General features: G+C 42.8%; 5 protein-coding genes across 5 annotated transcripts; all 5 read left to right on the forward strand.

Annotated features, from left to right (window-relative positions):
* Nucleotides 1-296: 296 nt before the first annotated feature.
* Nucleotides 297-1,501, forward strand: LOC108131158 (Odorant receptor 33b). The gene is made up of 2 exons (XM_017249895.2): nt 297-1,021; nt 1,090-1,501. The coding sequence occupies exons 1-2, from the start codon at nt 297-299 to the stop codon at nt 1,499-1,501; spliced, it is 1,137 nt and encodes a 378-aa protein (XP_017105384.2).
* A 325-nt stretch (nt 1,502-1,826) lies between these two features.
* Or33c (Odorant receptor 33c) lies at nt 1,827-3,037 on the forward strand. The gene is made up of 2 exons (XM_017249801.2): nt 1,827-2,560; nt 2,608-3,037. Exons 1-2 carry the CDS (start codon nt 1,827-1,829, stop codon nt 3,035-3,037), a joined length of 1,164 nt encoding a protein of 387 aa, XP_017105290.2.
* Nucleotides 3,038-8,968: 5,931 nt separating this feature from the next.
* On the forward strand, nt 8,969-10,830 carry Crys (Crystallin). The gene has a single exon (XM_017249908.3). The coding sequence runs from the start codon at nt 8,969-8,971 to the stop codon at nt 10,460-10,462; it is 1,494 nt and encodes a 497-aa protein (XP_017105397.2). The 3' UTR covers nt 10,463-10,830.
* A 1,057-nt stretch (nt 10,831-11,887) lies between these two features.
* On the forward strand, nt 11,888-12,544 carry LOC108131179 (uncharacterized). The gene is made up of 2 exons (XM_017249915.3): nt 11,888-12,042; nt 12,111-12,544. The coding sequence occupies exon 2, from the start codon at nt 12,117-12,119 to the stop codon at nt 12,492-12,494; it is 378 nt and encodes a 125-aa protein (XP_017105404.2). The 5' UTR covers nt 11,888-12,042; nt 12,111-12,116; the 3' UTR covers nt 12,495-12,544.
* A 636-nt stretch (nt 12,545-13,180) lies between these two features.
* On the forward strand, nt 13,181-14,535 carry LOC108131143 (axoneme-associated protein mst101(3)). Its single transcript, XM_017249875.3, has one exon. The coding sequence runs from the start codon at nt 13,267-13,269 to the stop codon at nt 14,296-14,298; it is 1,032 nt and encodes a 343-aa protein (XP_017105364.2). The 5' UTR covers nt 13,181-13,266; the 3' UTR covers nt 14,299-14,535.
* The last annotated feature ends 12,713 nt before the right edge of the window (nt 14,536-27,248 follow it).

Here is a 27,248-nt window from a genome sequence, read left to right on the forward strand (position 1 = left end):
CTTTGACTTTTGAATTATATTCTATAAAAATAATAATAAAGATGATAAATATAATAAACTCATTAAATCCCATGTGTTACTGAATTATGAATATTTTTATTAAACAAAAACCTCTAAAGAGCTCTTTAAAATACAAATATTACAAAATGGAAAGGTGTGAACTGATTACCACAAATTATATGTCTATAGTAGATTCCTAAATGATGGGCGTAACTCAGACAACTATAATTATTTCCGAAAGGTGTCGAAAAGTATAAAAGGAAGCAGGCCCAACAAATGACTATATTGTCTAAAAAATGGAGACTAAGCCGCCAGTTATTAAAAGTGAAAGTATTTATAGAGTGTATTGGTTTTACTGGCGCTTGTTGGGATTGGAAACCGACTTTCCAATGCGGAAAGTCCTGGATATTATAATCACTTTCTTCGTCACCATCTGGTATCCCATTCATCTCATTGTGGGAGTATTTTCCGAACGTTCCTTGGGTGATATCTGCAAAGGACTTCCCATCACAGCGTCCTGTTTTTTCTGCAGTTTTAAATTTATTTGTTTTCGTTTGAAATTGAAAGAAATTAAAGCCATCGAAGCTTTGCTAAAGGAACTTGATCAGCGGGCCGTGAGTGATGAGGAGTGTGAGTACTTCGATAAAAACACTCGCCAGGAGGCGAATTTTATTTGGAAAAGCTTCCTTGGGGCCTATAATTTGTCAAACATATCAGCCATAGCCTCGGTCCTATTCGGGGACCATCAGCTGTTGTATCCTGGCTGGTTTCCCTACGATGTCCAGGCCACGGAGCTCAGATACTGGCTAAGTGTAGCCTACCAAGTAGTTGGCGTTAGCCTGGCTATTCTTCAAAATTTGGCCAATGATTCTTATCCACCAATGACGTTCTGTGTGGTGGCAGGACATGTGCGGTTGTTGGCCATGAGATTAAGACGGATTGGTCAGGAGACAAGGGCAACCCAAGTGTCAGTGGCCAGGAAACTAATAGAAGGCATTGAGGATCATAGGAAATTAATGAAGTAACTAAGAGCTTTATGAGATTTTTCTTTTAATATTTTAATATATAACATTTTTCCGTTATTTACAGAATCATCGACTTACTGCGCAGCACCATGAACATATCACAACTCGGCCAGTTTATGGCCAGCGGCATCAACATATCCATAACCCTTGTTTATATATTGTTCTTTGCGGAAAATCTCTTCTCCATAACCTACTACGCCGTGTATTTCATATCTATGGTGCTGGAGCTATTTCCGTGTTGCTATTACGGAACTTTGATATCCATTGAGATGAACAGCCTTACGTACGCCATATATTCAAGTAATTGGCTGGGAATGGATCGTAAATACTGCCGCACCCTGCTGATGTTCATGCAGCTTACCTTGACGCAAGTCCAGATCAAGGCAGGTGGTACGATTGGCATTGGCATGAATGCATTCTTTGCCACCGTCCGGCTGGCCTACTCCTTCTTCACGTTGGCCATGTCGCTGCGCTAATGAGTGGGCCAGAGGCTGCCGTGCATTTGGCGCCTGAATTTGCATATTCGCTTAATTTTCATTACCACTAATGGGGGGCCATTAACGGAGGCTTAATGAAAATTGCATTGGCGCCGTTTAAATGTCATTTAGCTGAGGATACTACACTTGTCCAAAAATTGTATACAAAATAAATTTAAAACAAATAAAATTATGAAGAGAATCCTTTATAGTTTTTTAACTATTGTACCATATCTTAATTAAGCTATAATTATTCTCAGTGCATTTCCACAGGTATCAGCAATATAAGCTGAAATTCATTCGGCGGACATCCATTAGACTCATAATGGTGGGCATTGATAGTGTTCGGTTTTATCGTCCGTTTTGGATTTGCATGAGAATACTAGCCCCCACTTTCTTCGGGCAACCAACGCGACTTCTTCGTGCTTATGTGGTGGTTCTGGAGTTCCTGATTACCTTGTGTTTCCCCCTTCATCTACTCCTACATGTCCTGCTACATCCTGCGCCCGCGGATCTCTTCAAGAACCTGATTATGACAATCACCTGCTCGGCCTGCAGCTTGAAACATGTGGCGCACTTCGTTCACCTACCGGAGATACAAGAAATAGATTCTTTAATCACCCAGTTGGATAAGTTTATTGAAAGCGAAGACGAGCATCAATATTATCGCGAAAACGTAAAGTCCAATGCCAAACGCTTCACGCAATGCCTTTATATCAGTTTCGGAATTATATACGCGATTTTCATGCTTGGCTTCTTGGTCGTGGTCGCTACTGAAACCGGGGAACTGCTTATCCCGGCGTATTTCCCCTTTGACTGGCAGAGGAATCAGTGTTTGTATGCTCTGGCCATTAGCTACCAGATTTTAGGCGTTCTGATCGATGGTCTAGAGGGCCTAAGCAATGACACATATTCTCCATTGACCCTGTGCCTCCTGGGGGGCCACATCCGATTGTGGGCCATGCGCATGTCAAGGCTGGGATTTGAAGGAAACGAAAGTGAAATGAATCAGTACAGAAGGTTCTTGGAGTACATAGAGCAGCACAAGTTGTTAATGAGGTGAGTATAAAGTAATCCAAGCTATAAGTTAACCTGGATACTTGTAGATTCCACTACCTGACCCAGAAGACCATCAGTGAGGTGCAAATTTTCCAGCTAGGTGGCTGTGGCGGCACCCTGTGCCTCGTGGTGTCCTATGTGCTCTTCTATGCCCCGGACATGATATCCCTGATCTACAACCTGGTGTTTATCGGAGTGGTCTGCGTCCAGCTCTTTCCCAGCTGCTACTTCGCCAGCGTGGTGGCCGAGGAGGTGCAGAGTCTGCCCTACGCGATCTTCTCCAGCCGCTGGTATGCCCGATCGCGACGTCACCGCCGGGATCTGCTCATCTTCACCCAACTGACACTGGGCACCACGGGACGGGGCCGGGTGATGAAGGCGGGCGGACTCGTGGAGCTGAATCTGAACGCATTCTATGCCACCCTGAAGATGGCCTACTCCCTGTTCGCCGTGGTGGTGCGGGTGAAGAGCCGATAGAGCAGCCTGTTAATTAAACATTGAGACCCCCTCCTGGGGAGGAGGGCATATTGTTATTGATTTCCATCCCGCACCGTGAAATTGGCCAAAAAGTGGAGCAATCAACGCACTGCAAACGAAATTTCATTAATAGGCCCCGTCGCGATGCGCAAATAAACAATTTCGTATTCGGTGGATTCCGTGTTCCGTATTCTGTTCTCCGGCTTTTCGTTCGAACAATGGCTCATTAAAGTGAATGAATTGTTTACGTAATACGGGTATATATACACAATTTCCATTCTGATTTCGGATTTCTGTTTTTTGTATTTTGTTATTGTATCTCTTGCATAAATCTCAACCAAATCGGGCTGCTTTCTGTGGTTTGTAATTAAAATAAAAAATGTTGCACATAATTATAAAAATTGTTTTTCCAATTAACAAGAAAAGAAAATGCATTTAGGGTGCTGTTCAAGTGTATTTTTCTCAAAGATGTGTCCTTGAATTCTATTTATTATTCAGTCCTTAGAAATTCATAGCTTTGGGTCCCTTTTCTGTAACTCTCTTGCCATTTACTTTTGGTATTGACTTATGACACGATTCGGGCAATTTTTGAAGGGCTGTCCTGGGGCATTCGAATGTGCGTACGTGATCCCTACACATTTTTCGAGGCTTAAACATATTTTAAAAGAGAAAATGTAATCAAGCTTAAAAGCATTGATGGTAATATTATTTTCAAGAGGGTTGAGCTCGTTCTTGTTCTTTTCCTGGAGGATTTTTAATTAAAAACTCTTTGGTAGAACGAATAATTGGACTTTGTAATGAAATTAATGTACTTCTTCTTGATTGAATATATTTTATACATTTTTACCTTGAGCTTAATTATTTTTTTTAATATAAAACTACTTTGTAGTGCAGCCAAGTGTAAAATTAAATAAGAGTATATGGATATAATATTGATTATATATGGACACTTCTCGGAAAATGAAACCTCTTTTGAATCAAGGACATGCTGCCGTGGAAACGCACAAATATATTAATATATTCCACTCCCCGGGCCCAGATCTGTTCGTTCGAAATGCAAATGACGTCGAGCCGTTGGCGTTGCATTCCGGAAGAGTGCAATGCGGACACGGCGAACTGCAAAGGTAACCAGGAAGGAGGAGCCGGACACACCTGAACATGGCCAGGGGTACTGGATTGGCAAAGGTGAGGCATGACCAAGGACACAACGCGAGGATTCACACCGCACCGGTGGCAATTTATTGATGCCAACGCAACGATGAGTGCGTTCAAATTGCCTAAAGTGTTTGTGGGGATGGGGAAGCACTGAACAAATAGGTCTATATAATTCTTAACCTGAATTCCCGATGATACTTTAAACAAAAAATATTTTAATTATAAAGTATGAGATTAATTTTTAAAGCCTTAAAAAATAAACCTTTCTTTGCATATAGTTTTAATTTACATAATTTAAGATATTTTTTTACAGTGCACCTTGCAAAAAGCGATAAGGGGTTCAGTATCAGTTCAATTTGTCGCCTGCAGATGGCGCTCTCCTATCTGTCGAACACCCAAGCAGCCATTAAAATGTCCCCCCAGCAACACTTTTGCGTCATTATTGAAAGCAATTTCCCACAGCAAATAGAAAATCGAAAAACAATACAAAAAATTACAAGAAAAAAAGAGCCAGCATGAAATGAAAGCGAAAAATAAAATGAAATAAAATCAAACAGAAGACACCGAAGAAGAAAATGCGACAAATTCCAGGGCTCAGGCCGCAGCTTAGAGCCCGATGCGCGAATATTGCGCATACGCCACCACCCCTACCCCCAAGGGAAAAATACCCAGAGCAACACCTCCGATACCCACCCGATGGCCGCCTGCCTGCGAACCGATCCAGAGTTCCAGGGATCCATGAGCCACAGCCGGCCCAATTGCTGGAGGTGATTTAACTTTTTCTGCCTGCCATTCATTTCCTTTTCAATAGCACAACAGCACACAGACAAGGCAGACACACCAGGAAAGGAGCAAAACAAAACCAAACCAAACCAAACCGAACTGTGAGAGATGGCAAAAATATTGTTGGCATACTTTTTCAAGTGTTTCCTGCCTTCCTGTGTGTTGTCCTGGCTCCTTGCTCCTGGCCCTCCTCCTGCCCCGCCCCGTTGACTGTTTATTTTAACTTTTGGCATTTTGTGCGCGAGCCGGGGGAATTTCGGATGGCTGAAATAGGAAAGTAAAACAAAAAGCGGTTAAACAAAAATATGAAAAATAAATTGAAACACTCAACCGGGCCTGTCTATCTACAGAGCGCACATATACTCCTGTCTGTCTAAAAAGCCCCCCAAAGAGACCACCGCCCACCACTCAAAACAAGCCATCCACGGTAGCTGGAATGGGATCGGTGACATCGACGAGAGCCTCCTGGAAAGACAACTAGATTTGATATCTGGTCAGTGGTCCTGCCGCAGATTGAATTGCTTCCACTTTTGACCAAAAAACACAGTTTCATAGTCAAGCCCTTAGGGACACAGAGTAGAGAGAATTTAGAAGATAAACTAAAGCAATCAAAATTTTCGTTGCAATTTGGTGTATGTTTGCTGCATATTCCACAAAAGTCAACAAAATGCCTCTTGCCTCAGTGGTAATATATGCTGTATTGCATTTTTAATGGCCAAAAATATACACAAGTCCTTAGGTATTCTGGAAACTAGTTTTTGAAGCTGGGTATTTGTAAGGTTTTGGGAAGAATGGAAACAAATACTAATGGCTCTTTTCTTTGTAAGTCTTTGTATTTTAATTGTTGCTTATTTGCAAACAGAATTCCATATACATACATTCATACGTCGTAATTATAATACAAGGGCCAATACGCCTTTAATTGCAATTAAATGTGTAACTAGTTACTAAAATTTAGTAGGTTTTTTTTGAAACCGAAGGATAAATACCCTGTAACTTCAAAAATATTAGAGGAAAAGTCCTACTAGCTTATCACTCAATTGATTTAATATTTTTTTAATAGGAACTAGTCCCTATAAACTTAATATTTTTTAAACTTTAAATAAAACGCCAAATGTTTCCTTTATTGGCCTTAATTTTTGGAAACACGAATCTTAATTACAATTGCATTTTCATTGGCAATTGAAATTGATTACATAATGAACGCTAATACAGTAATTGTGTCGACTGTAATTGGCTTTTGGCAGTTTGCAAATTGTGAGAAATTGCTGAGCACTTTTTTCCCATTTGAAACTGTTGCAAGTTGTAACTGAAAAAGTGAAAAATGATTAATTAGCTTGGGGCCAAATTGTTCTTGGCTGGCCATAGGGATAGGGATTTTCCATGTTCGACTGCATTGCAATTCATGTCCGAATTGGCTGAACTATTTCCCCATGCCGCCCGCTCGGCCAACTCAATTACAAAAGGCCCGACTGTCGGCTGCTGGGCATTCAATTTTCCCAACCCCAATGCGAAAAACAAGCGGAAAACGCACATCAAAGACAAACAAAGCCAGTGGAGCCATAGGATGATGGCCCAGGGATCAGGAACGAGGGGTAGTGAGGCGGTAAGGGGATGTGTTGCAAGAAGTGTCCAACATGTTAGCGTGTTGGGCGGACAACCGAACTGGCGGCGCCTAAAACTATGCTCCACGGCATGAATAACAGAGCGGCTGAAACCGTGGGCTTTTTTGCTACAATTACGCTGTGGAAAATAGTCTTAAAGTTTATTTAAATAATTTTAAGACTGTTATTATGACTTTATATAGAAAAAGATATAAAACTTTTAATGGCTTAAATAGAAAAATGTATCTAGTTTATTTTTTTTGACAGTTTTTTCCCCAACATCTGCCTCCAATCTTGTATTTCAGTCATGCATGACAATTTTTTCCATCCAGTTGCCTGTTTTGCTTTTGCTTTTCGTTAGGCTCCTGTTATTGTTGCCGCTTTTCTTTGTTTGGCTTACGTTACTAATTTTTTTTTTGTTTTTCCTTTTTTTTTTGTTTTTACGCACTGACACAGATGTTCTAGCCGAGTTTTTGTTGATGTCGCCTGTGTTTTTACAGCTGATAAAGTTAGCCACCTCGCTACTGCCTGTGTCGCATCCTCAGCCAAGTTAACTGCGGCTCCATTAATAAAACCTAGGAATGTGTGTATCAACGAGTTTTCCAGGGAAATGCTTCAAGGTTGGGACTCTTAACTTGAAAGGCAGTTATTTTTGTGGAAAATTTATGAGTTGGTTTGGATTTCTTAAAGAAGTATAAATATATATATAAGTAATACCTAGGTACATAGCCTTCCAGAAGTTCAATATACAATATTCTACCCCTAATAAAGCAGATTTTTTGAAACAGATCCTAATTGAAACAGTAATACCCAGATTATTAAAATCCATAATCTGAAAAATGCTTTGGTTGCAGTTTTCTGAGATTAAATGCATTACCTATGTCCTTTCTCTTCCACTTCTCAGAACCCCACAAAACCCACATCCTATGGCCTAGCTTATGCATTTCCTACTAATTTCTATCTCCGGAAAATGAGAGGATTCATATGAACCAGAGCCCTGGTAACTAACATGCACGCATGATGAAAAACCTGTCGGATAATGAATCGGACTAATCGATAAAGTGTGCCCGGTTACAGAGGAAGTCCATTAAAGCAACCGTTCCAGCCTGGCGCCTCTCTTACTTTATGGTCGGCTATCAAATTTCCTCCTTTTTTCTCTGCTGGTCTCCACCTCTACTGGCATTTGGCAATCGGATCTCGGGCGGATGAGGGATTACAAAATTTCAAATTCATGAGACCAAAGCGCATTGTTTGGCCAAACAACCAATGACAGTCTCTGGTGCCGGCCAATTTCCAATTTCCGTAGGCAATGTTGGCTGACCATTTTCATAAGAGCACCGTCCCAATCCATTTTTCCCCTTCCGTCATTGTTTTCAGGGTAGTGGGTGACAATATTGCAGAGTTTTTTGCTTCAAAACTGGAAAAGTGAATGCTGCAGTGCAGCCAGTTAGCTCCAGTGTGCGAATATGTATCTCAGCTATGGGGAAGGTCATTTGTAACCCTAACTAAACAAATTTGAAAGCTGGCCATCGGGCATATCAGGTGTGGTCTGGTTCTTCCGTTGGCGATGGCCCTTTTTACGAGCCCCCCTTATAAAATGGCCAGTGGGCAATGGAGAAGGCATCAGTTCGCCACCACCACCTCCAAGAGTAACAGCAGCAGCAGCATCCACAGAAGGAGCACCAGCTAAACAAATTACCAGCAACCAACTAGTCGAATACTTAACGTCAGTAGCCATGAAACGGGTAAGTTTTCCGTCAACCGCTGCCGGCCATAAATTTCTCAGCCCGTTGTTCGCCTGCCATGTCTATCCGGCTAAGTGGAAGTTAGGGCCATAAATCAGGATAATCAAAAATACAAAACGATAAAGGCCAGGGCGTATTAGGCCAATTTAAATGCCCAGAGCCGTGACATAAACCGAATGGAAACCAACAAAGTGTGGTTTGAGTTCCGAAGGGGGGAGTACCAGAAAAGTTGGAATGAAATTAACACCAAGAATTCTAAATGAGGATTTGTTACAAAAAGTTTTGGATTATCTTCTACAGACTTAAAAAATTGTCTTAAAAAAGATCTAAAAATCGTGATCTTCAAGAATTTATTTTCCAAAAATTAACCTAAAATATATTTTCAATGTTTGTCTTGATTTTCTAAAGCATTTCTTTAAATGCACGAGATTTTGCTTTTTGTATTCTGGACAGTCCATAAACCCAGACATGGAAATATAAATCCTACAACTTTTTTTATTCATTCATTCATTCATTTACATGAAACTTTTGTTGTCCTTTTTAATTTATGGCCCTTTTCGAATAACGAATGAAAAGCAAAAAGCTTGAATAAAATGACAAATTGATTGATTGGACGGGACTGCTACTGCAATGCCATTTAATTCATGTCCTGTTTGAATCCTGTTCTGCTCCAGACCTACCTGTTGCTCTGCTTGAGCCTGCTGACTTGCAATGTGGCCAACTCGGCCTTCCTGCGTCCCATCGACCTGAGCCAACTGGCCAAGTCCTCCAGCCTCCAGCAACAGCAGCAACTGCGCGTCGAACTCAACCGGGACGATGGCAACAACGACGATGACTCCACCACCCTGGCGCCCAACTCTAGCGAGGACTACGACAGCCGTCCCCAGTACAGCTTCGCCTACGATGTTAGGGACACTCTGACCGGCGACGACAAGCGGCAGGAGGAGAAGCGCGATGGCGATCTGGTCAAGGGTCAGTACTCGCTGATTGAACCCGATGGCACCCGTCGCATTGTGGAGTACACGGCCGATGATGTGAGCGGCTTCAATGCCATCGTCTCCAAGCAGCGTCTGGATGAGCAGCAACAGCAAAGGATCTCCGCCTCCGCATCGACCTCGTCGCGATTCAACAGCCTGGAGGAGCTCCAGACCCGACTCACCGCCCAGGCCCTTGCCGAAGCTCAGTCTCTGGCGGAGGCCCAGCAGGCCAGTCAACGGGAATCGGAGAACCAGGCACGTGCCCAGGCCCAGCAGCTGATGGAGCAGTTCCAGCAGCAGGTGCAGCAACAGGAGCAACAGCGTCTGCAGCAGGAGCAGCAGCTGAGGGAACTACAGCGTCTGCAGGAGCAGCGTGACCGTGAGGACCGTGAGCTGAGGGAGCGTGAACAGCGGGAGCGGGAACAACGTGAACGGGAGCAGCGAGAGCGGGAGCTTCGTGATCGTGAGCTGCGTGACCGTGAGCTGAGGGAACGTGAGCAGCGTGAGCGGGAACAGCGCGAACGGGAGCAGCGGGATCGTGAGTTGAGGGAGCGTGAGCAGCGGGACCGGGAGCAGCGTGAGCGCGAGGATCGTCGCCAGCAGCAATTGGAACGTCGCCAGAACCAGAACCAGCGCCTCCTTGACCAGACCCTGCTCCTGACCCAAAGCCTGCCCAGCATCCAGGCCACCGTTGTCTCGCACCCACCGACTCTGCTGGCCTCTCGGCTGCCGTCCTCAACCACCAGGACCTCCACAACCACTCTGCTGACCCGTGACCGCGACCTCGAAGCCTGGCGCCAGCTGCCCAGTGCCCGCCTTGCCATTGACCGCAGCTCCCAGCCCTTGATCCTCAGCCAGCCCTCCAGTGCATCGATCCAAGCTCAACTGATCAGCTCTCCCCTGCTGCTGGAGTCCGCCAACCTGAATGGCCTAATCAGCACTCGCCTGAACGGCAACGCCGCCAGGGCAGGAGCCGCTCTCAGCTGGACCAATGGACGCCGCATCCTTAACAACGATCTCTGGCAGCTGGACAGCCGGGAGAACACCAGCCGGGAGGACAACCGGCGGGACGAGAACCGCCGGGAGGAGAACCGCCGGGACGACAACCGCCGGGATGACAACCGACGGGACAGCGAGGAGCGTCGCTCCCAGACCTGGTAATTATAAAAGTCAGAATGCCCAGTAATTTCAACTGAACTCAAAGGAAACTCAACGAAGGACCTCAGCGACCTGCCAACCGGACCACGAATATGTTTTTCTTAGCCTGTAATATCTAGTTTCAATCTTGTGTGTTAACAAAGCCTAGATAATATTTTTTTTTGGGATTTTGGCTACGCTTTTCTGCCTTTCTGTCGGCTTAACTCTTTAACTAACCAACTTACTAACTAACGCATACAGCAAACTTGCCAAGAACTTCCAACCGAGCTCTAATGCCTTTCTTCTAGCTAACTTTAGCACTAAGTTTAATTGTCTTTGTGTTACTTAATAGTTAGTCAACTGCATCAATGTAAAAACGTAAAAAAAAATAAATCTGAATAAAAAGATGAGGCTGCAGAGCTACAGAATAGCCTGCATGACCTTTTGCAAATGAAAATTATACACTTTTTTATTTAAAATCTAAATATTAGACCTCAGAGAAGCCTCAAAAGTATATCAAAAATTACAACCCAATTAAACAAGATTTCCCAAAAGATTTTCTAAATGACAACAGGTGGTCTGGCTCGTTCTGACTTCTCCACTTTGTAGCTCCTTCTGGTCAACTAACCAAAGCCAGTTGACCCTAATCGCCTTTCATGGACTCTGACACTTTGGTCATGGATGCTGCAGACACATATCCGACTATGTTACCATATAAGTTTCCACCTTTTTCCACACTTCAACCTTCATGTCCACGTGTGCACGCAACTTGGCCATAAACCCCGGAGCCAAGTTTCTTTAGGGCAGCAAATGGCAACAAATTTTTTAATAATAAACACTCGCCAGAGGACTTGGGGGTGAAACGCTTGAAAAAGTTTGCTTCTCCATTCCACAAAGTTTGTGTCTCGTCGTACACTTAAAAATAAAGTTGCACTTGAGTGGCGAGTGGAGATCCGTGGGGGAAAGGCGGATGAGTTTGACCAAGGTAGTTAAGACGCCAAGGCAATACCAACTTGGCAAAAAGGTAATGAAAACTGGACAGAGTCCGGAGGGGGCAGGAGATTCGATTAAGACATTTTCCTTGGAAACTCGAGGTCTGGTTTTCAGAGTTTAGCTTTCAGAGCCTGTAAAAAATGTACAAGGGTTTGTTGAAATTATTTGGCTAAAATATAGAGTTATTTAATTTAGTTTAAGAGGTTTACTTACCATTCATTAACTTACACCTAATCTAAAGGCTTAACATCCGGTCTTGAAGAATTTTCCTAAATTTAATATAAGTTCTTAGAGCTAGTGACACCAAGGACAGGCCCAAAGTCGTGCCGGGCCACTTGCAGCTGTTGTGCCGGAGTCCTTTGCCAGAAAATCACTTAAAAGTTCATCAAAAGTGCAGCTGCTTGTTGTCTGCCGGATCCCTTGAGCCATTCTACCCGACAATGGGCTGACAGTGGCAGAGAGACAGCCGGAAAGAAGAAAAACTAGAGCTGGAAAACTACAAAACAGTTGGCCTACGCTCCGAATGTCAACTCCGTGAGACACAAACAAGCACACCCGGAAAAACCCAAATCCAAAGTAGCTGCAAAAAACAATCTGAACAAACTAAGCTAGTAAGCGATTTCTTTTGGCTTTCTGCTCTTCTCTCGTAAACGTTTTTCTAAACGTTTCCCTTCCCCAGCACAACATGTTGACCACGAAGTGCCGACTACTTAATTGCTCGACGAAACAAGTCCGTGGACTGGCAGCTTTAAAGGTGGCCATCGCCATCCCGGAAGAAAAACCAATTAAGCCCAAATCCGAAGTTCAGCGAACCCCGTATCCATCTACCATGAAAGTCGCCCCCTTCATAGACCCGAAGTGCATTCAAAATAAGAAATACTCATCAGATTCGAGTGTTCAGCCGGGACGGAAGGGGTTCACCTTTGACTATCATGCTTTTTCGATGTACGACCTAATGGAGGCCGCCCTCGAGGCGAAAGAGGAATCCGCCAAATACGCCAAAAATCGCATTGAGATGGAAAGGAAGATGCTTTTGAAAATGCCCTTTCCCCCACAGTTTTAAATTGTCTACTGTGATAATTAATTTGTTATAGTCATTAAATTATTGAAAAAGATTCAAGTGTTTTTAAAAGTTTAGGAAATATGTCTGGGTTTAAAAATAAAATATAAATGGAAATTGGGCCATTAATTTTTTAAACTTTACTTAGACCTTTGCCTTGCATCCTTGATATCTTTCTTAAATTATACACTATATTCTCATAATAAAATAAAATCTAAAAAAAATTGTCAATCAGGAATAATTTTATATCAGCATTAAAATAAAGGTTTAATCATCAATTGTAAGACCATTAATCTTGAATTACACTTTTAATTTCGTTAAAATCGTCTTATAATATTCATTTTAAATAAAACTATAAAATTGTTAATCAAAAGCTTAGATTCTAAACTCATTTAATTGAATTAACTTTTAAAAATAAAACACAAATATTATAATAGTATTTATAATGATCCAAAAGCAGAGTTCTAACGAAGCGACTTTAAAAATTACTCATACGCACTGTATGTTAGACGTAGCTCACAAATTATAAGTATGACTACATTGTATCATAATAATATAAGACCAGTATAATAAAAACCTTATAACAACCATATAAATCGAAATATGCTAAGCCTGCTTTGATTTTAACATTAGTTATAAACCATTTAGAAGTTCCAGAAGGTGAAAGGCACACAATAATTATCCAATTTCTACGCAACCAAAGCAACCATCTTTTAAATTTTCAAAAAATTTTTGGTAACCTATTTATCGCATAAGTTGATTTCATTTTAAAGAAATGTCCCTTAAAATGACAAGAAGCTTTAAGCGCCCTTATCTGGCTCAGGCTCTAATCTCTCGTCTTTATGGCAATAAGAAGAATTCAAACAAGCCCTCGAATACTCCGCGACCTCCCAAGGATCCACCAGATGAGCCTCCCTACAAGCCGGAATGCGTAGGCCACGAGGGATTCGATGTCCCCAAATTCGTGAGTCCCTCGTCTTTCCGGCAGTTCAGTGGACCGGACGAAAAGCTGGGACCAGGAGCGGGAAAAGACCAGGCGTACAAGAACGCCCAGTACTTTGGGTATCATCGATTTAGCTTTATGGAGCTGCTTAAACAGGCTACGGTATTAAGGGACAAACGCAAGTCCGACGCCGGAATTCAGGCCTCCCTGGAGGTGGACGAAGATCAAGAAGTCGACGACGATCTTCAGTCTATGAAGAATTTGGAGAAAGAATGCGAACAGATTCTCCAAAAGCAGGCCAAGGAGCAGGAGGAAAAATGCAAGAAAGCTCAAGAGAAGCCTCTGGAGGACATGAACGAAGAGGAACTGGAAGCTTGGTGCCAGAAAAAGGAGGCCCTGATCAAGGAGAAAGAAAAGAAAGATAAAGAGGTGGAAGTATCGAAGGGGGGAAAGGCTTTGGAGAGCATGTCCTCGGAGGAGCTTGCAGAATGGTGTAAGCAGAAGGAAGCGGAAATCAAAAAGAAGGAGGAGCAGAAGAATTTAAATGCGGAATTGAAGAAAAAGGAAGAAGCTTTGATGAAAATGTGCGAGGAGGCAGAACAGAAGAGAAAGTGCGTAGAAGAGCAGGTGAAGAAAGAGTGCCAGGAGAAGGAGGAGAAGGCAAAGAAAGAGAAATGCGCAGAGGCAGAGAAGAAAGCTTGTGGGGAGGCAGAACTTAAGAAGAAATGCGAGGAAGCGGAGTTAAAGAAAAAATGTGAAGAAGAGGCCTTGAAGAAAAAATGCGAGGAAGAGGCATTAAAGAAGAAATGCCAAGAGGAAGCTACGAAGAACAAATGTGAGGACAAAAAGGATAAAGACAAGTAGAATCAGTGGAAAACCCAAAATATTTAAAGCCAATGTCTAGGGCCTCCCAAGAAACCAACCCACTAGCCAAACTCACCATGGTTGCTGTACAAAATAACCGTCTTACCTCTAGCCAAGTTCCAGTCCACACAGTTTTGCATCCACTGAACTGCGGACTGGGGTCTGTTACTTTTTCTCCTTGAGGTTTCGATTTGAATTGTTAATAAATCAGTTGTATATGGAATTGGCATAAAACCGAAACAACACGCAACGATTTCTTACATCGGGGGTGGGCAACGGAAGTTCAAAACGAGAGCGGGGTTGCTGCACAAATTCAGGGACAAATCCCTCGACAATCAAACGAAAACCTCAAGAAAGTGTTATTTTTTTGGAGGGAAGATCCGCCTCGAGGTCGTCAACTGTACAATGACTTCACATGGGAGCTCTAGGGGTCTGAGAACAGGGGTTTTAATTTGCATTGATCTCTATGAACCGATATCAAGATTCATTGCCATCACGTGTCCGCCGCTTAGTAATTACAAAGCTAGGAAATTCCCCGATCCGAAGAGAGGTATAGAGAGCACAGCATGTGTAGTTTTTAGTTTATCATTTCGATTATAAAGCCAAAGAGTCCAGTGCACGATCAAAGATATTATTTAATTATCATGTAATGAAACAATTTCTGTTTAGCGTGTTCTTCCCACCAATCTTTACAAGATATATTTATAGATTATGTCATAGATTCCAAATAGGGCCTTGTCTTAAAAACCATTAAGTTTAAAAATTAGTTTTGTTTAAAGGTGTTGGCTTAGTTTTGGTTAAATACCATAGCGAAATATTTAAAATTGTTTTGTAGTTGAACTTTTAATAAGTCTCTTCAAAGTAGTCTCTAAAAAGTCATGTACTCTTGGAAATTCTTGATGCAATTATCGTACTACGAACTCTACTAGCAACATAACTAGTAAGTATGTTTTAGGAAAAAAAAGTAATATGAATAAATACATCAGAGCCGCCAAAAGCTGTTGGGCACACGATGCGCCTCGTTTTGCAGGCATTTAAGCTGAAAATTGCTGGCAAAATATTTGCACACTCCACAAGCTCCGAGCTCCGAGCTCCGAGTTGCGAGCTGCGGGCTGCAGTCGCAGCTTATGTTTTTTTTGCTGTTTTTGCAGCTCTTGGCCAGCTGCATTGATGCGTCGCCAAATGTTTACCCTAAACCCATAAAGGCAACCTCCTCCCTCCCCTCCCTCTCAAAATGGCACCTCTCGTTCTGGCCTAGGTGAATGGAACACAGAAGAAAATATTTATGAAAAGATACATTGAACTTTGACTTTTTTTATTTTATAGAATTTGTAAAACATTTTTCTTTATATTAAGTTGGGGGAACTACTTCAATAAGTGCTAATTTTTTTAGGTATAAATTATTTCAAGTGTACTGCTCTCGTAGCTTTCTGGCCCGAGATCTGTGCCTGGCATACAAAATGCATCTAATTTTGGGCCTAACGACAACTTGTCGCTTGTCATGGCCTCCTGGCCTGGGCTTTGTTGTTGTTGCTGTGGCTGCTGTTGCTGCCTCATCATCATTTGCAACTGCTGGCAGCATCAGAAAGAGAAAAAAAACACAACAGCAGCACTAGCAGCAGCTGCCTCACTTGGAGATCAACTTGTGGAGATCGCCGCGCTTTATTTGTGCAGCTTTTAGCTGCGCCTCGTAATCGCAGCTCATAGATCAAAACACAGCGAAGGAGATGCCACTTATCTGCATCTCTTTCGGGCTACACTGGAAAATAAATTGAGATTTATCTAACAAGAAATAATTATTAATTTATTTACATTCAATATTAATTTTGACTTTTATTTTAATCCAAAAATTACCATAAAACAGCTAGCTAGATCCTCTATTATGTTGTGTTTTTTAATTTTGCATAACATGGCCAACAGCTCCTTTTATTTTGTGTGAACCAAGTCCAGTTCTCATCGCCTTAAAAGCCAAGGCACATTCCAACGCACAGCTGCTCTGCCCGCCAGCCCACCCACGCCACACGAAAAAGTTTTCCCACTGACCGAAAATGACAAGAACGGCAATTTCCCACAGTACCCACGGCATTTTCCATTTCCACAGCTATCCCATTCCGGCATACTCGAATTAGCCATCTCATTTTCGCTCTGATTAAAGGTAATTTTCAAATTTTCCAAACAACCCTGCGACAACCAGGCAACCCGACAACCAACCAACAACTGTTGCAACTTCCAACTTGCAACAGCAACAAGAGCAACAGCAGGCGGCAACTTTGGCACTGCAATTTCGATTTCGCCTGTCGTCCATTTAATGATTTCAAATCGGAGCAGGCCCAACCACTTCCCCGTTCAACCTTCCAACCTGCATCCTTCACAGCATTTTTCTTGACCATTTTATTTTTTTTCTTTCGTATTTGTGGCAGCTGTGGCAGCGGGAAAAAAAGGAAAATTGCCGAAACTAAAACCAGAACGCGTGCGCATTGAATTATGCAAAAATTTTAACCATTTGCCGCCAATCAATTGGTTTTCCCCGCCATCTGGTGGTTATCTAAAGAGAAACCCAGGAATGCAAATCGGACCTCAAAGAAATATATTTCTCTTTTTTTTAGGAATTTGAAGGGGTAGTTCTTTATTAGCTGGAAATAGTAAGGATCTTAAAAATGACTACTTACTTAAGTAAACCTTATTAAGAGTCTTCCAAGTTTGGATACCAGACCTTGAGTATTTAATAATATTTTACCAACCTTAGTGAATAATTGGCTTAAACTAACTCCAGCTACTCCTCTTAAGATTCTTCTCCGCCAAAGATCAAAGATTACCCGACTTAATTAAGCACGAATTTCAATTGTACCTGAGACTTATCAACGCGCAAGGTGTCTCATAAATAAATATATGGTATGTGTGGGGCTGACAAACAGGAAGCCTCATCATTAAAGGCGAAAAAAAAGACCCCCTTTACCTTTGAGAACTCTTCCGAGCGGAACTTGAAACAGGGAAAAACTACTCAGACCTCTGGGCAGGAATTTATTTGATTCTTACTTTGGCAGACTGCAGAATTTTTAGCAAACTTGCTAAATTTATGCATGACAAAATCATTGAAGCGTTTATATTGAAGTGAAAGAGATGGAAAGAATGGGGGGAAGTTGGCAAGAAAAAGGACGGATAGTTGGACCCTTTCTTAAGGGAACTCTCTCACACTTGGAGTCCCCGGCCATTGTAATGTGTTGTAATTTGTTGCTGTTGCTGTTGTTAGTGCTTCCTCTTTGGCATACTTAGTGCTAAAAGAAAAAAAAGTTAATTATCTTTTTTACCTGCCCCTACACCCCTCCCTCCCCGCTACTGGCTGTCTGTCCCGCTCTCCCGCCTTTTTTGTAGTGGCATGCCCAACAGCTCCAATGGGCTATTATCCATGGGTTTTGTGCTATTCTTCGGGAGATTGGTACTTTCTGTGTTCGTTTCTTCTTCCATCCGCTGGGCTGGAACTTGAAGGGAAACCGTACCGTACCGTCTCGCTGAGAAGAGACCGGTGAGGGGGCATGGTTCATTGAACTGTTAATTGTGGGCAAAAAAAAAAAAAAAAAGTTAAATGAAAGAGAACCGGGAACTCTAGGCGGTGTGAAAGGTGATTTTTCAAGGCTACCTTCATGTCCGCTTCGGCCCTCCTCCTCCTCTCACTTGTTTCCCCAAATTTCCGAAAGTTTTTTTCTCTCTCGAATATTCGAAAATTATGAATTAGATTGTTTTTTTTCGGGTTGAGTTCGAGGCTGGAAGTGCTAATGAGTCCGCTCTAATAATTAATATACCCTCATCCATCCAACCAAAAAAAAATCAAGGGGGTTTCACTTTGGGCAACCGATTTAATGCAGTTCACGGTAGAAATATTAACACTTTTCATTGGTTTTTTTTTATTCACTCTTTTGATGTTTTAATCCCGCACCATAGATGCCACTAAGAGATCACGGGTTGTATAGAAATTACCCCGTGAATTCTTCCAGTGCCATTAACTGTGCCGAGATGGAGAAACTTTTTTTTACTATTGTATACATTCCTGAAATATAAATAAAATCATACATAATTATTATTTGATAAAATAGGAAATGATAAATATAGGGCAACATAATCTGAGACCTTAATCAGTCACCACTTCCGCCTTCTGGGAGCCATAATTTCTTTCTCAATCAGAATTCTCCCACAAAAATAAAGCCCTAACCCGCACACCCATAAAAGAGGTGTTTTTTCGACCTGTTCACCTGTCTGGCCAACCTCTTATAGGATGGGTTTGATCTCTATCCCACGATTTAATCAAAAACGCAAATTTTTTTCTTGCCGCAAAGCCACTCGCGGAAGTTGTTTCTGCGCTATAGACGTCTCTATACAGAGTCAGTATCTTTTTTGTAGTTCCCTCTCTTCATTTCCATTTCCATTCATTGGGGGCATGCGTGGGAAATCCATGTTGCATGTTCCACAGCCCCACAGCACCGACTGCGGTTGGCCGCATAATTTGCTGTGAAAATCATTTTGCGGCTGCGTGTTGCATAAAATTACAATTGAACATTTCTTCACTTCTTCCACGATAGTATTTTCCTCTTGTTTGTGGCGGGGCAGAGCCAATTAAAAATTATAATGGTGGATAAACTAATTAGGTAGCGGCGGAGATTAAGAGCATTTCCATGCTCTACTTGGAAAGCAAATATTAATTTAATTAACTTGTTGCAAGATGCATGTTGTAAGATAGTTTAGGCCCCCCTTTCTCAGAGTAGGTTAAAAATAGAATTGACTGATTGATTGAGGCCTTGAAGACTCGGCTGCTGGGGGCAAAGCACCTCTCAATTGACATGTCGTTGGCCAAACAAATTGTAACATCCAATTGCTTTGGACATGGCTGGTGACCCCTGGGACCTCTCATTACCGAGGCTCTTTGGCCCGGATCTCTGGGAAAACGTCGCCAGTCACGAAGAAAGCTCCGATTTCATTGCCCAAGTCTCTCGTTTCGTTTGGAATTTTCTTCCCTCCGTTTTTTTTTGTTTCAAGCCAATTTATGCAAATGCCAAATGCTGCTCCACTTGAGGTAATTGCCACTCGTTTTATTTTGTTTTTTTGGCTACACGGTTTGTATTTTTTCTTCTATTTTTTTTACTTTTTTTTAGTTGGCTTATCAGGCAACGGTAAATCAGTACGTCAGTGGCATAGACATGCCGAGCATGCGCCGTGAGGCGACAGCCATCAATCAAATCGAGCGGCGCGCAATCAAAATACAGAAAACAAACTCGAACCGAAACAGTTAAAAATCAAGAGCTTGGATTTGCCTTTTTGTATTTTTTTCTTTAGTAATCGCGTGTGTCTCTGCAACCGATCTCAAACATGATTTTTAACGACAAATTTACGCGCTTAATCTCGACAACAAAATATGCAAATGTGAGCGGGACGCGGGCTCAGGGGTTCTGGCCAAGCAACAAGCCAAAAAGACACAAGGACCGACAAGCAAACAAAAGAAAAAAACAGAGGACGATGTTGAATTTTACGATTTGCCATGTTCATTAGCGCCAACACTTGAGTGGCCAGCGGCCAGTGGTCACTACACAACTCTGGGATGTTTAAGTGCGTTTCATTAATTGAAATGGTCAATTTGTTGGCAGCGATAAGCGAGGAAGTTGCAGACCCGGCCTGGACTCTAGCCAGTGTCGGTGGTGTTACTGCTGTTGTGACGATGTTATGGCATTGATATTTCCACGCCGAGTCAATCAAGTTGCCCTAAATGGCCAGCATCCCGACAACCGGAGGGGCCTGATAGTTCTGCTTGCCTGGTGGCGCCAGCCAACTTCATTCATCAGCCAGCTGCAACATCGAGAAGTCCACTCAAAATGCATATTTATGGGGGTATATAGTGGGTCTTACACTATAGTTGTCACTTTCAGATACTCTATATAAAATCTATAAAGATTTCAAGAGGAAAGCATATGAATCCCGACTTAATATCTTGTCCTACCTCCAATAAATACTTGTAATCCCCAAAAAGCCTCAAAAATACCACAATAGACTTGAAGTGGGTAATGCGACTCCCGTTTCCGTTACCAACCTCATGTGGAGAGCGGAGTAACCCTCGTCAAAGTGTGCGACACACATGCAGCACATGCAACAAGTCATGGTCATGGCGACAAAACCTCTCCCAACGGTAAGCGGTCAACGGAAATCTCACTGGACATCCCCCTTATGGCTGCTGGGGCTCTAACTGTTTATCTAGCGGATTGATTTTTACTCTTCATCCGTAGATCTTCTTTTTCCTCCCACTTTGAAGAAGACAGTTTCTGTGGGATCTAGTTCCCCCCCAAAAAAAAAACAATGTATCTTTAAGATCTCCAGCTTGTTCTAATTGTCCAAGATGACAATGCAGATTGGACCAATAACGGTAACTGCACGCACACTCTATAAGAAATCCTCAAAAAAAAGCTTATATAGAAAATGAGAAGAGAAAAAAATGTGAAACAATTGTTGTTGTTATTACCAGCCAGTCGAGTCGAACTGGAAACCAATTGGCATTTCAATCACGCATCAATCTGGCACGTTTTTATGATGCAGATCACAAGGCGAAGCGAACGAATCTCCTCCATGAGGCAACTGGCAACAAAAGCAACAGGCCACTGGCCACTGGCAACTGGCCACTGCCGACTGGCAACAGCAACGTTGTTGCTCATGATCATGATGTTGCCTCTTGTAGAATGAGAATAATGAACTGGCCAGCACGAGGCCGAGAAGACTCCTTTTTGAAAAATGAAATTTTTATTGGTCGGTTAAGTTTTCGTTACATTTCGAGGATTGTTATAAATTTCATTGATAATTGCCATATATTGATGGCATGATTATGTGCATGATTGTCTGATTGTTACTGTTTCGTTTGGTTTGGTCACTACGTGCGTGGCATATGCACTGCAAAAATTGTGTGTTGATCTTTGTGCCCTGGCTGCCTGGTCTGGTCTCCCCTCCTCAACCATGCCAGTCTGTAAATTGTTTTCGTCGAAAATTGTTGCACGAACACAATCAGAGGGGCAGGCCGGGAGATATCAATATGAGGAATATGCAACGAGGGCATCAGTATGTGTTCGGCATGGGCATATTTCCGCAGATCTTATTAGCCATATATAGGTCAGCCGCCTTGCCGCCTGGCTGTTGCATGCCACTTGATTGAGTTGCAAGAAATTCATTTTATGAGGAAATTAGATACCCAATATGCCAGCTAGTCGGCCTAGCCCAGTTCGACTAGATTTATTCAGCTCTTCCTTTAAAATACGATTCTCGATCAACTTCATGTCCATAAAATGGTAAACATTTCACTTTGGCTTTGAGTGAATGTTTTTGGCCTTTTATGCTTGGCCTTAACCAATTCCGCGTTCCCAAGCCTCTCCAATTCTTGTTAATCATTCTGTCCATCTGGCAGTGTCTTTGTTGTCTCATAAATTCAGCCACAAGACGACAAAACAAGAAACAGAAAAAACGCCAAACTCTCACAGGGTCCCACTGTTGTCAGGAGTTGGAAAGTCAGAGCCCCACAAAACTCTAGCATGGCCACCAAAAATGGCTTAATAGTTAAATTTAATGCCCGGCCATAACTAAAAGCTCAGGCTCAAGACAAACTGCCGTTCAATATGCAAATGTACGGCCAATACGGCAGCCAGTAGCTGGATCCGCAGCGAAGATCGGATTTTTCCTTCCTCCTGCGACCGCCTCCTGGTTGGCCGCATCTTGGCCCGGTTCGTTGGTTAAACAAGCTCTTATCAGCTGCCCCAGCCGGGCCTATCAAAAATAATTGACAACTAAATGGACCATACAAAAGTCAGGGGATGGCGTGAAAAAAGAGCCATTCAATGGGGACGAGAAAATTGTCATTTGACAAAATCGTTAGCCCTGATAAGATACCACTTGCGAGTCCAGTTGTGTGTGGGCTTTGTTTTGTTTGGGTTTTGTGTGTGGGTTGCTGATGGCTTCCCTTAAAATGGGCATGAGTACTCGAAACCCGGGGGCCCTCGACTTGAAATCGAAATCGAGTTCGAGTTCGTTGCCTGAGTCTTTTGTTTTTTCGACGCATTTCGTGTGCGCATTTCGCTGGCCGTGATTCATTGACCAGGCCAAAAGAGAGGGAGCGAGATACCAAGACCAAGACCGAGACGACTGGCACGACCACCGCAATTACATCCGGTAATTTAATGTAATTTTATATTTCATTTCAATCGCATGCGAGATACTCGTACACGACTAAAAATAAAGCCAAACCTGAATCTCCTCCGACTTGTTTCAGCTCTCCGGCTTTAATCATAGCCGAGAGTGCCAGTGTCAGGCTGAGATTTTGTCAACATTCTCGACTAACGTGATTTCGTGAATTAGCATTAGCATTTAAATAATGGCCCAGACGTGCATCGTCGTTTGATAAGACGCTCCACTGGATCAAAGGGGAACTCTAGGGGGCTGAGTTTATAGGCCCTAGAAGGCCATTCGTCTTTTTGGCGGCTTCGTTTGATAGCCCGTGATTGATTACTCAATTTTCCCGTCAATCTGCCCTGGCAACTCACAAATTTGTCAACACAAACAGAACTCCAATGATTTCGGATCTCAGGCATTCGCTTTTATGATTGATTATGGTTTTCTTTTTCTCTTTAGAGCCAAAAATTCTCAAACAATGCAAGCAAAAGGCCGAAAAAATATTTCATTAATTAGAATTTGGTTTTGGTTTCTAGGCTTTGGCTTTGGGAGACCATTAACCGAGCCACGATTAATAAGCGGCAATTAACCAAAAGAAAAACTCAAACAAAACCCGAAAAAGGCAACCTCTCGGAGGTTAGAAACTGTTAGAAAGAGGCGTATCTGAACGGTTTAAAAACGCATTTAGGCATCCATCTTGGTACGATTTAATTATGCGCAAAGTTATTTCAGTTTTTCTTTCCAATTTGATAAATTAGTGGCCAGCGACAAGTTAGAGGTCAGCACGGGGTCGGGGTCGGAGGCGAAACCGAAGTCGAAGTCTGTATTCTGTTGTGATCGTGCGGCTAATTAAGCCTAGTCCGAGTATCAACTTACCCAAACAGGAAGCGTTTGCCGGTCATCCTTGGCCATATCCAGTTCTAGACCCCCACACGGGGCCCAGTGATTGACAAGACGAGACCAAATGGTAACCGAGTCCCAGGCATTGGTCTGCAAAGAGGCGAATGGAGAATGGTAATTGACATAAGTATCGATGGTTTCCATAAGAGGGTTGATGATTAAGTACTAAGGTATTTATTACAAAATTTAAATTATATTATCAAACTCAAGACTATCTTTTAATATTTTCTATAAAGCTCAGATTTTTTAAGTTAAAGTTGTATTAGCTTTAGTTTCTGTTAACTTTTAGAGCACCCCTCGTTTCCTATCCGCTTATGCCAAGCAGCTCCTATAACGACAGGAAGCAGAAGCTACAAAAAGCTGCCTTGGCAGTCAGGGGCTTGGTTTCAAAATTAAAGAGAGGGACTTAAACCTTAAAACCTTATTTTCAGTGTACATCTCTTGGGGTGCTGCAATTGACAATTGCTCGACTTCACTCGGCTCGATTGACTCAATGGAATGCAGTGGGTTGTCCAACTCGCAGCTGCGCCACAAAACTCGACTTGCCACAAATGAAATGCCTGGCATTGCGTCCAGCTCTCCCATCCACCATCTGGGCAGCCATATCATACCAATTCTAAACACCCAGCTGGAAAGAAGCTGGCAAGTGGCAACTGGTGGCCAGTAAGTTAGCGGCTTATTAAGTGTCATCTCCATGTCGCCAAAGGCGCCGCAATGCAAATGATAAACTGACAGCCTTATGACAGCATTAAGCAAATTGCTCGCTGCTCACCAGACGATCAGCAGACATCACCAGATGCAGATGCAGATGGAGATGCAGATTCAGAGTGTGTGGATGTTGCAGATGCACCACCAACTGGACTTAACGATTGGCTTAATAAAATGAAATATTAAATGCGATTAAAGTATCTGCGACGACGACGACAACAACGACAACAATGACATGAGCAACAGCAACCGGAGCAAGGCGAAGATGCAATAAATATATTGGAACAGGCCGGGCAGCTACTGGGCTACACACAGCACATCGGCTCCATCGGCAGTAATCCCCGTCCTCTCGGCGAAAACCCCACTCCAATCGGACATGATAAAAATGTGAAATGCATGCGTTCATTAAATTAATGCGCACTGGGGCATGTGGAGCCTGGGAGATAATTAAATGCGTGTTTGTGGCATGGGCGATGGGCAAGGTGCGCGTAATGACATTAAATATGTTTAAACATGCATAAATAAAATCCACTCATTGGATAGCGAGGGGCGGGCCGGGCCGGGCCAGTCGAACAACTTTACTCGGCAGGCCCTGATGTTTTAATCAGGGCGATTCTTAGAGCCAGTGCCTGCCTCGAACCTGACCCAATGGGGCTAAGCTTGTTGCAACAACTGGTTAAATTAATGACGCAACACGAGCCGGGGCACCAGTTTTGTGTTTTGGCCGGAGCTGGTCCAGGACTCGCCACGCGAAGATTTACGACGATTCAAATTGCTGGGCGATAAATTGTAAAGTTAATCGCTTGTCAAAGTATTCGCGGTCGCATTTATCTTCGACTTCTGGCCAGTAGCAGCTGCAAGGCAGGCATTAGATATCTGATAGAAGATAAGGATATGGCTAGAATTTATCGTCTACCAAATATGGGATTATAGGGTTATAGGCGTAAGCTTTTCCTTAATTTTGAAGCCAAAAGTTGGAAGCTCTGTTAGAAAACTATTCTCCAATCCAAATACACTCATCGGTTTGCAATTTATTGACTGATAAGACAGACTTGTGCAACTCCGGTCTTATCGCCGTTGGAGTAATTACAGTTGTCGTCTGCTACCGTTCTCGCTGTTATTGGCCAATATTGTTACCTGTTCTCGGGACGGTTTTCAATTGAATCAGCGCTGCGAGACAACAATTGTCCATTTCATGAATTGAAAGAACTGCAGCTGACTCGAGTGGCTGGCCGTTGTTTGTCCATTGTTTTCCATGGGAGTTCCGATGGGGGACTTAGAGCTAAGGAGGCCCAATTGCTTTGGAAAATGTCATTCAAGCTGCCAGGCAAGTTGACAAATTTGTCAACTGATATGGAAGCGCACCACCGGCCGTCCAACCAGCCAGCCAGCCAGCCACCAATTCGAGTGGCTTAGCCAATGTAAACATGTGTAGATTTATGGCTTAAGCCGAGTGATTGTTGTCGAAGCTGTTTTTGTTGTTTTCTTGTATCTGTATCTTTTGGTTGCCTTTGCCAGCTTGCATATGCATATAAGCAAAAATAAGTGGCTCACTTGTCTTGCGTGTGAGTCATTATCCAATTATGTATTATAAAATAAAACACCAATTTGTACACAAATTTTGGTTTTAAAATAAATTAAACTACATGCATATTCGCTCCACAATCTTCAGTATTTGTTGCACCTTATCTTAAGTGTTTTCCCCACTCTGCTCTATTTGTAAACCTCATGTTTATTTGCGGTTTTGGTTTAATTTATATAGCCGTTCTGTTGGTCTACATATCTTTATCTCCGCCTAGGTCTCTGCCACGTTTCAAGCTCAGTTCACACGCTTTCACTGGCCGGAGCGTCAATTTGAATTTTATGCCCCGCAACGCTTTGATAGATAAGGTAAAAAAAAAAAACGAAGTAAGGCCACCATTCTGGTGGAAGAAACCCCACCGACACGCGGACACGCCGACAAACCCGTCACAGCACACATGCATAATTAGCAGGTTTTTTGTGGCGGGAACTGGAGCTCGAAGGCGAGCCTGGGTGTCGGCTTATCCGGAATTGGGTACTGAGTAGTGGATACCGGGTTATCTGGGGACCGTGTGGCTTCTGTGAAAAGAGCTACCAATTCGATTTGATGGCAGCATGCCCAACAAATTGCCGCTAATGAGCCGCACCAATGTTGCCCCCGTTTAATTAAAACCATAAATAGCATCAGGTTTTCAGAAAGAGGGGTTACCTCTTCGAGTACTTCATGTAATTCTTACATCGTTCAGGTTAGCAGCGGTTTCGCTGAAAGGACTCCTGGGAATCGGGCAGCAGCCTTTGATGATGTTGTTATGGAGTGCCAGGCATTTCACTGTAAAGAAAACGAATATTTCCGTGATTAGTGGACAAGTTTTTATAGAAATAAGAAAATTTCTTTAATATTAAATTATGTTTCGTAACATTTAAATACCTAACCCACGAAAATTTCATGCTGATTCATAGCCAACTGGCCAACGAATCTTATCAAGTCTCGGGTTCGGGTAAATGTCATTCCCAGGCAAAATGCCAAAGGCATTCCCAGCATGGGCTTGTCAACAACTTGACTAGTACTCCTCTAGCTCCAGCTCCACCAACAATGACTCGTAAATCAATGAAAGGTGTTTCGTATTTTTTTTCTTTCCAAACGCCATTCTAGGCGGGCGTCTTGGCTCATAAAACATTAAAAATTATGATTTAACGCAAATTTTTGTAATTAATCTTGACAAATAAAGCGGCCTGCGGGCGAGCTCTGCCCGCTTGTTGCAAGTGGCAAGTGGCATCTTCATCTTTTCGCTGCCACGTCCGGCTCCTTGCCACGGCCGCACAGGCATAAATCTTTTCTCCACTTCTAGACCAGGTTTAAGGCCTGAAGATTGCGGCTGCGAGATGGAGCTTGCAGCCTGGACCCCGCATCGTCATCATCATCATCATTATCCTTCATTACGCTGCCCAAACCGGTTTGGAGGTTGCTGTTTTTTTTTTTTTTTGAGTTTTGCAAAAATATTTCATAATTGTGCCAAGCTATGCAGTTTTTTTTTTTTGGCTAAAATATATGGCCTTTTAAGAGCGAGCGGATAAAGAGACAGGGACGCGGATGCGGACGCGGAGAGAGTGACCTTTTTGGAGACTTCATCTTG

The sequence above is a fragment of the Drosophila bipectinata genome, chromosome 2L, assembly GCF_030179905.1.
Source record: "Drosophila bipectinata strain 14024-0381.07 chromosome 2L, DbipHiC1v2, whole genome shotgun sequence".
In the NCBI taxonomy this organism is placed as follows: Eukaryota; Metazoa; Arthropoda; class Insecta; order Diptera; family Drosophilidae; genus Drosophila; species Drosophila bipectinata.

Bases quoted from the DNA above. Each gene is read 5' to 3' on its own strand.
- LOC108131158 (XM_017249895.2), top strand. From the start codon at position 297: ATGGAGACTAAGCCGCCAGTTATTAAAAGTGAAAGTATTTATAGAGTG. The intron at 1,022-1,089 runs GTAACTAAGAGC...CGTTATTTACAG, and splicing joins GATCATAGGAAATTAATGAA to AATCATCGACTTACTGCGCA.
- Or33c (XM_017249801.2), top strand. From the start codon at position 1,827: ATGGTGGGCATTGATAGTGTTCGGTTTTATCGTCCGTTTTGGATTTGC. The intron at 2,561-2,607 runs GTGAGTATAAAG...GGATACTTGTAG, and splicing joins CAGCACAAGTTGTTAATGAG to ATTCCACTACCTGACCCAGA.
- Crys (XM_017249908.3), top strand. From the start codon at position 8,969: ATGTCCTGTTTGAATCCTGTTCTGCTCCAGACCTACCTGTTGCTCTGC.
- LOC108131179 (XM_017249915.3), top strand. From the start codon at position 12,117: ATGTTGACCACGAAGTGCCGACTACTTAATTGCTCGACGAAACAAGTC.
- LOC108131143 (XM_017249875.3), top strand. From the start codon at position 13,267: ATGTCCCTTAAAATGACAAGAAGCTTTAAGCGCCCTTATCTGGCTCAG.